At 34.9% G+C, this 9656-nt stretch overlaps 1 protein-coding gene across 5 annotated transcripts in view; it reads right to left on the bottom strand.

Moving 5' to 3' along the window:
* Positions 1-2248: 2248 nt before the first annotated feature.
* Positions 2249-9656, bottom strand: part of LOC131943563 (uncharacterized) — a 114015-nt gene continuing 106607 nt past the window's right edge. For 2 of the 5 annotated variants that reach the window (XM_059303748.1, XM_059303751.1), the window contains exons 2-8: positions 5420-5526; positions 5032-5120; positions 4786-4844; positions 4356-4421; positions 4019-4195; positions 3676-3741; positions 2249-3512 (exon numbers count right to left, since the gene is read on the bottom strand). In XM_059303748.1, the coding sequence (XP_059159731.1) occupies positions 2602-3512; positions 3676-3741; positions 4019-4195; positions 4356-4386 (1185 nt within the window). In that variant the 5' untranslated portion in view covers positions 4387-4421; positions 4786-4844; positions 5032-5120; positions 5420-5526 and the 3' untranslated portion in view covers positions 2249-2601. The remainder of the gene's footprint in view (positions 3513-3675; positions 3742-4018; positions 4196-4355; positions 4422-4785; positions 4845-5031; positions 5121-5419; positions 5527-9656) is intronic. The other 3 variants (XM_059303747.1, XM_059303746.1, XM_059303745.1) reach the window with 2 other exon arrangements.

Below are 9656 nucleotides of genomic sequence, written 5' to 3'. Positions count from 1 at the left end.
TATTTCAAAAGTATTGATTTTAAAAAAAAACAAATCTATAGTCATTCCTGCATTCAGTGACCAAAAGCTAAACCATATCAAAAAATTATAAAAATGTGAGACCTTGGGATAATTTTGTTTAAAGTTAATCATATTAAGCATTGTATTGATTTCGATCTAATATTTTAACAGTAGCGAGAAAAAACGTGTTTTAAGTGTATCAAAAAACGGTGAACATAGGACTAGTTTACAAAAAATAATATCCCCTCTAAACCCTAAAGATCCATTGGACAGATCAAGTAGAAATCGTGTTTCTTGAACTCGTCATATGAAGGAATGGTATAGTCAGCACTAAGTCCAGTCAGCTGTCCATTCCCCAACTTAAGTCAGGTTAGGATCAGAGCTGGGTGGATTCAACAACTGGCAGTAAAGAACTTAAAAGATTCTGCAGCTTATTCAAACAGGCGCATTTTGGTACCTACCAATTTGGAATTTGATGTAGATAGTTGCAGCATTTGACAGCTGTGATAAACAAGTAGAATAAAGACGATCTACCAATGTTGCGATCGTATCCCTTCGTCCATGGAAATCTACTTCATCTGCCCCATCTACAACGGTAAACCATTTTTGTACTTATCTAATTATCAATTGATTTCGCTCAATTTTTTTTTGTTGAACAAATATAAAGTAATCGCCAACCTCACAGAAACTTGGAAGTGATGGAGGGAGTAATACAGGAATATTATTTAAACTCAATAGAGGATTCACGCAGATATTGGCGCAAAAAATGCATATATTTTATACGAAAATATAGATTTTACTACTCAAATGTGTTAATGGCATTTTCTTAAAATTTCAATCTCTCTTAAGTTAAAGGAAGGAGGCTAGTCGATAAATATCTCTTTATGAATGTGAAGTAAAGTAATATATAAATAAATAAGATAGACGCATGAAGTACAGAAATTGTGATGAAAAGGTTAAAATCAATGAAAGTGGCAAGCTACTATGTAAACATTCGCTTATTTTTCATTGTTACTTCCCTTTGACCATAAAATAATTTCATCGATATTAAAGATTGCAAAATCAGCCTTGTTTATTAAACGTTTTCATTTTAGACTACACTACAGATAATGATTGAGCTATTATTTTCTAAAGTTAATACAACAATCCAACAGAAGAAAAAAAAAACAACTAAAGAAACCTCTTGATTTATTTAAATGCGTAAATTGTAAGGATGGGTAGATGAAGTATAGTTCATATTTCTTGACGCCTAAAGCTCTACACATAGTGCAGATCAGCCGCCTTCAGATGAATTCTATTGACTTGCACCTAGATTCTAACTCGATACTTTCGGGTTAGCAGCGTAGCGCTCCACCGCTTAGGCCACGCCGTCCCATGATTTAGTTGCGTGTTATTTCGAAAATGTATCGATATTCGAGCGCAAGTTGGTTTAATGTAGTAGTTCTGTTAAACGTAGTGTTACATATTTTGTTTTAATGGAACAACAACTTCAATGTAAAGCTTACTTTCATATTAAACGGTCATTTGGGCCGTTAAAGTAGAGTACGCCTATTATTGTGTTTACCCGACACAACAAACAGAATTTTTTATTTCACCAAACATATCCTGGTACACACCTAGGATCTGTGGACAGTTGCGTCACCCGGTGCGATCCGCACCCCCTTCCCCGCCCTCGCTACGCCTCTGTCTGTGGAATAAGGAAGTGACTCTACCTGGGATCTTAACACATTCTTTTGGAAGTAAATATGCGTGCTCTATCACTTGACCAATTAATCCCGTTCAGTTTTCAAAAGCCCTGCTTTACTATTTTCAGATTTTCTTTAAAAATTGATTTAAAACGTTTCACTGACCCACTTGTAGTTTAATGTATCGACCGTTACTAAAGTAGCTTACAACAATTTTCACAATCTGTTTAAAAACGTCTAGTAAATTAGAATAAAGGCGATGTTTACACAAGTCTCAGTCTCAGCAACAATTCTGATCTGTTTAAAATACTATTGAAGGCGCTTAACGAAATATCTAACGATGCTATGTGATGTTTCAGATAGACTTGTTTGAAGTTATTTAAGTTAGTCTTTAGGAATATAGTTTACAAGCTATTCTTATATGCGTATTTTACCTAAACAAGTCGACTTTGTTGTAAAGTTTAAATACAACCCATGACTGTCTGCCACAAATATCTACCTCACAAAATGCGACGTTTGACAACAACTCAATCATTACAACATCAACAGACAGCAAAGAAAAATTTAAAAAATTTAAATTATCGTTTAATGTCGTTTAGTGTGAACATTTTATAAACAAAGACAAACAATATGAGCATGACATTTAATAAGTAGGTAATAGCCTAACAATTTGCCGACAAAAAAAGCATAAAATTAACACCATTTGAAACACACAAAAATTAACATTTATTATGTTACATGCAAATTAATTAGATTAAACGGTTTAAAACAATCAAAACATTTGCATTAAACATATACATGTGTCAAAATGTTCATTATACATGCAAGTCTTAACACAAGAGTTTAGAGACGGCAAAGATTCCGCCATTTTGTTTGTTTACATTGTGTAGACAAGGGGAGAGAACTAAGAGTTACATCAGTCAAACCACTCCCCACCATAATTTCCTTCAGAGTTTGATCCACTGTGGGGATGGTGATAAAACAACCCGACATGTCCCAGCATGTAGACATGTGCTCCACTGGAGCCAGGACATGTACATGTTGTGTACCAGTACCTGGTCCAGCCATCCCTCTCATGTCGGTGTGTCCATTGTCCTACAGAGACCTGTTTAGGACAGCCATGAGGATGTGACACTATAACGGTCAGCTTGTCCACATCATCAAATCTCCAGTATTTGTCATCTACTTCCCCACATAGAACATCAAAGCGCCGCCTCATCGTGTCCAGTTCATCAACCAAATTTAAGTCACATGTCACATAAATCAACTCACGCCAGTCTCTCTCAATGTTTGGCACACCCACCACCTCCCAGCCATCAAGATTGACCCCAGGACTTTTATTGTCATCAAAACCTACAACACACCTGGTCTGTCTCGCCTCACTGTCATCAAACACCACGTGTGTGGCTGTCACCACACGAACCATCCCCCACACTTTGCTAGGTGTAGCAGAGACTTGACACTTGGCACAACGACAAGTTTTTCTATCACTCTCTGTGTACTTGTCCAAACGCCACACCCTCCCCGTCCCTAACCTCATCACGTGACTTCCTCTGTCATTATAACATGGATATGGAACTTGAGTGCCTGGGTAAAACTCTGGTCTCTCTAGACTGGTGAATTTAGTCTTTACCTGGACAGTTAGGGCTGCCAATGTTTTGATTGTCTCAGACATGAGGTCGTCGTCATGGTAACGTGAGGGGAGACAAATTGCGTTGAAATCTTTGAGAGGTATAAAACCTTTGTGTCCTGGATTCTTCTTACAGTCAGCAACATGTTTGTGTAGATCAGCTTCTCCTCCATAGCACATCTCAGCTTCATGATTTCCTGAAGAAACAAACAACAAATTATTACTCTAGCAAAGAGAATGTTAGATGTAATGTAAAAAAAAATGTTTTAATAATTCATACAATAGTCATCTAGATGTTTAAACTAGGGCATATATATATTATCTTACATTGTATGTACCCTTTGTTTTAGTGTATCTTACCTGGACAAAGCACACCTGGTTGGTCATTCATTTTATTCTTATTTTGGCTTTCACAGCAAGCCAGATCTGAAAACAGTGTATGAGAATGATAAGTTTCCATAAATAATAATACGTAATGATCTGGTTATAGATGCATTTAAAAAAGAGGGTTATTTAAAATGAAGATACATACAATTGCTGACTAAAAAACAGTATGTAATACAGAATAAACTTCTATACATACATTACTCAATAAATCAACGTGTTAACTGTATTGCTATATAAGCATGAACATATAAATCTACATTTTAAAATTATATTACCTGCCCATTTTATAGTGATTTAACAGGACATATTTTCTTACCTGTAGGCCTACCAGGTGATTTAATCAGGTCGTCGTCATGGTAACGTAAGGGGAGACACATTTTGTTGAAATCCTTAAGAGGTATAAAAGGTTCATGACTTGGATTCTTCTTACATTCTGCAACATCTTTGTGTAGATCAGCTTCTCCTCCATAGCACATCTGACCTTCATGGTTTCCTAAAGGAATAAATACTTTATGTCTCTAGAAAAGAAAATGCTACATATAATACTAAACTTCCCTTTATTTAAATAAACTTTACTAGTCATCTAGATGTTATACTAGCGCTGATATTATATTGTTTACATTATAATTGCCTTTTGCCTTAGTAAATCTTACCTGGATAAAATACACCTGATTCGTCAGTCATTATATGCTTACTCTGAATTTCACAGCTTGCCAGAACTGAAATAATGTAGACATTAAATGTCTAACACATAATGACATACATGCCAATTATATAATAGAAAATAATGTAAATTTTACAGATAGCCTATATTTCCACATTTTGATTTTCTACTGTCTTTAAGATTTAATTGCGCTTTGGTTAATATGTTGTTAATATTTCTTTAAAGCAGTCAATGTTAAAAGTGGCCTATGTACCTACTGTTAATGTTTTTAAATAAAGATGATTATTATTATTACTTTTATGTTAACAGTAGACAAATGTTTTAACTGTATAGTTAGATAAGCAATAACAGATGTTTTCAGAATATTAAAATAAATTACCTGATCATTTTTAAGTGAATTTTAAGTAAATTTTTCTTACCTGAACTGGGTGACTCCTGTTTTCTTTTGGCTTTCTGTAGGAATTGTCCCTGGCCAATGCTGTTATAATATTAAATAAGTAACATTGTATACCAGTAATAATCTTAAAAATTATATAAACATCTTAAGATTCTCATTAATTCTAAAAAAAAAAGTTATAGGCTACTATAGCTTTTTGAAAACAAATAAAAGTGTACGTTTCTAAATTGTTTAACACTTACAATGTGAAGACTCTTAAATGATTTACCTTGAACCTTGAATACACTACACACCTTACTGTTCTCAAATAAATGTTGTTAGAATAAACTGATAGCTATCAGACCTTGTAATCATGCTCTGTAAAATACAATAAAGTTTAACATAATATTTTTTATAATACATTTATATAACATGATGATAATACAAACAACTTTTTACATTATTATTAAGTGTGAGGTGATTAAAAAAATCACAAGAGTTGCTAATTTTTGTTATAACATTTTTATTATCAAACTCGCTCTGTAGGCCTACTTGCGGTTGTTTAATTTAAAATTTAAAATATAACACGAAAAATAAGCTTAAATTAAAATAAATTGAATTATGTTTAATATTTATCAACATTTTTATCAAAATTCAAAGAATTAAATATTGCTTACAATATTTACACCGTTTAACCACTATCATGTTGTCCTTAAATACAACCTATTTTCTTGCTTGGAAGGAATGGCATTTGAACACACAGCAGCCGTCAAAACTTCAACACCTGAAAGCATACAATTAAGGTTACATAAATACAGGAACCATTTCAACTTTAAATGTAATATAAAGTAAATAAAGTTATGTAATTATCTTAAGATTGTGTTAAGAAATGTAACACCTTTTACTTATGCAAGTAGTTATTCATTATTTATCAATGAATGAAAGATATTTAGAAACAAACTGAGCACTAGGCTGCTAACCAAAAAGTTTCGATTTGAAATACGTGTCGAAGTCAAAAGAAGTAAAACTAGGAATAGTCACTCTCTTATAGAAGACATATTTTGATTAATCTAGATTGGAAATTAGATTAGTTATACTGTTTAAAGTTTAGTCTTTCAATGTGTTAATTTTAGATATTAGTAAGCCAAGCTAACAAGAGTAGAGCACTATGAATAGATGTAGATCTAAATCTAGTCTAGAGAATTTATTAACGTAGACGTAGTTGTCTCTAATATCTAGACTTAAGCCATAGACTCAAGTTTTGATTAAGTGGTAGATCTAGTATAAAAAGAAATTTGTGTAAAATCACACTATAGCGTCCTTTATTATTCTGGAATTGTACAGCAGTAAAAAAAACAGTATAACCATGGTGTAGTTTGCCAAGCCGTCCCGGAAACCACAGAAAATACTGTAAACCATCATTTATTTGCTGCCATATTATTTTTAATACATAAAGTATAAAAATGTGCACGGATTGATTTTAGTTGCATTTTAAATACTATTTTGCTAATTATTTTGTATTTCTAGTTATTTTAAGTGTATATGCTAATTTTTGCTGCTACTGAACATTGTTCTAGTTCTTCTTACTACTTTTAACTTTAGTAAATCTAATCGTCTTAATTTACTAGATCTAGATCTAGTATGTTGCAAATCTTCTGCAAATTCTTTTTTCTGTTTCTTAAAAAAAGGCATTAATTACTACACTCGACTTTATTAATAACGAGAAAAATGGCCCGTTGAGGAAGGGTACAACGGGCGCTAGGCTGATAGTGCTGTCTCTTTTCTCTAAACTAAAACCAACTCACCCCCCCACACACACACCACACCCACCCCCCACACACCCCCCCACCCCCCACACACACCACCCCCCCCACACACCGCCCCCCCACCCCCACACACCTGATAGTGCTGTCTCTTTTCTCTAAACTAAAACCAACCCACCCACCCCCACACACCCCCGCCCCCGAAAATTTCAAGTACCCCACCCCTCTCCGTGGAGGAAAAAGTCTAAACTAAAACCACCCCACCCCACCCCACACACAAACCACCCCACCCCACCCCACACACACACCACCCCCCCCCACACACACCACACCCCCCCCCCACACACACACACCCCCCCTCCCCCCCACCCCCCCCCCCCCCCAAAAAAAAATTTCTACCGTCCCATTCAACGAAATATAATTATATACCAGTGTCCGCTCCCCTCCCCGAAAATTCTACCCCCGCCACCGAAAATTTCAAGTACCCCCACCCCTCTCAAGGGAGGAAAAAGTCTGAAAGAAACACTGGTGTCGCGCTTAGCCACTACCCGAAGAATTGCATTAAAGAAATTGCAAGAAAACCACTTTTTAGATTAGACACATTAATTAGGCGGTAATTTTATTATAGAGTATCGATGAAGAAATTTCTTTTGAGTTGGGGAGGGGGGGGGGGCTCAGACGTTCTTACGCGGGGGGTGGAGCTTCGCCCCTACACGAAGAACTGTATGCAAGAAACTCTTCACGCAAACCATTTAGATTAGACAACATTTCCTTTTTATTCAATGTTAGCGCGAAAATCAATGACGTCATATAACTGTGAGCACTCTCTGGGTTTAAGATTATTTTCTACTCTATGCTAAATGTGTCGACGTCATACTTCGTTTTTCGAATTACTATGCATGTTTTTAAATTGCTTGTCTTTTCTCTAGAGCGTTCTTGTCAGACAGATAGATAGATAGATAGATAGATAGATAGATAGATAGATAGATAGATAGACAGACAGCGAAACTATTATTATAGATATTTAGATTTACTAATTGTTACTAATTTTCTGTCAATTAAACTTTAAATTTAGTTAGGCCTAAAACATTAATTTAATGCACATGACTATCTTTATTTCAACGGTCAAATAAACTATGGTTTACGGAAACGAATGTTTACGAAACTCAACAAAAATCATCGGATAATTTACGACGCTAGATCTATATTGTGATTTTACCAAAGTTTTGTTTGTAGAGTAGAGAGAGATAACAATAATTATAATAGCATCATTACTCTATGTTAGTTAGTTGCACGAACCAAGAAAATATGACGTCACAGTCTCAAAACCTTTCGTTTACAAAGAAAATAATTCCGCATAGCGCATCAAACGGCTTTAAAATAGATATCACGTGATTCCTTAACCCGTTTTAACTTTAGTCTTAACGAACTGATGCGGCCGCTTACGGCAGATTAATTTTTTGTTCAAGACCCCTTTTCTATATGTCAAAACAAAAGCAACTTAAAAAGGTTAGTTTTCAAAAAGTGTATTAAAATATTTTAACACTCGGACTAACTCTGTATTTATTCGGATTATTTTAATAATCCATTTTTCTGCTTAAGTCTATTTTTTGTAATATTTTACGCTTTAGCCGACTACGAACTTCGTCTCACAAAGCAATCCTCCGAGTGACACTATTTAAACGGTATCGATACTTTTTAAACCCCTTTCCGCGCCGATTGATTCATTGTAAAATATAACAAGGTAATTAAAAAGTCTAGTGACAATTTTAGCGCAATTTCCTTATGTTATCTAAAAATAGCTCTGTCGTAGCGTAAATCAAGAGCAGGGTTAGTAAAACCATTGGTTAGCTATTAAAACGTTTTTTATTAAAAATTTTTCAGTATTTTACATGTTTTATTTACAATAGAGTTACATGACTAAAAACCATTGCGCGCCTAGCTACCGAACGTGATGGCGCAGCCATTGAACGTGATGGCGCAGCTATTGAACGTGATGACGCGTGTGGTGTGGTTGGATAAACATGCCTACTAATTCGGTCCAAATTTTAATTAATTCAAAAACAAATGTGTGACCGAACGAAAGGATATTTTTGAAAACTTTCTTCGGCAATATTGTTCAAAAATATGGCAGGAATAGATTGGTAAATGTTTTAAGTCGCTAAGTGGTCTGGTTGCCGAGATATGGGCAAAAAAAAATGCATTTTTTCGAGGTTTTTTGGCTTTTCCGGGAAATCCATGAAAGAAACCCGTAATTTTTATGGCCTATGTTCATCCTCGTAACTTGCTTAACATAATTGCTTTTGGAACTAGTCATCGATATTGCTTCGTTGAGGAGGAGATACGACTTAAAGCTGCGGACACACATCCACCAATCCATTCATACATCCAGAAATGACGGGTTAATAAACGCAATTCTCGAGAATGGAAATTGCGCTAATAAATTTTATGACATTGACGCTTTAAATAAAAAGAATACTTACACAAATTGGAGTTTAAATGTTACTAACGTAATTATCTTGTGTTAAATGTTAATACAAGATACATTTATACAAATATGTAATGTTTTGAAGACCCGCTCTAGTTTTAACTCTTTCTTCTTCTTCTTCGTTCTTAATTATTAGTGTTGAAGGGGATCGAGATTTATCTGCCAGTGGGTTTGAACTCGAGACTTTGTTCGAATTTATCAACCATGAGCTTTTTGCCGACTCGACCACGCCTCCAACACAATTAAGCGTTACGTGTCAACTGGTTATGCGCCATTGAGGCCATTGACTCCGATTTCAGCCTGCTTTTATTTTTGGATTTGCTTCCATAGCCTTTGTCCAACCAAGAACAAACTACAAGGCAGCAGTTGTTTGATTTTGGAGTTGTCTCTCCTAGAAGAGTGGCTGTCCCCAGCTAACGAGCCTCATCTGCCCGAGTAGTTTTAACTAATTCGCTGTAATCATGATCGAACTGGGAATCGAGCTATTAATATAAAATAGCCTACTGTAAAAAGATACACACTTGAACTAAACATGGATTTAGTGTAATATATTTATCTATTTCATTAAATGCACAAGTAGACTTCTTTTTGTTAATTATTAACAATGTAGAAAATATTGAAAATGGTCTCACAAACTAGACCAATACTAGTAATATCGATACC

This window comes from Physella acuta, unplaced genomic scaffold (genome assembly GCF_028476545.2).
Source record: "Physella acuta isolate Inbredline_101_S28 unplaced genomic scaffold, ASM2847654v3 ptg000462l, whole genome shotgun sequence".
NCBI classification, from domain to species: domain Eukaryota; kingdom Metazoa; phylum Mollusca; class Gastropoda; family Physidae; genus Physella; species Physella acuta.
This window is presented reverse-complemented; position numbering and strand designations above follow the sequence as displayed.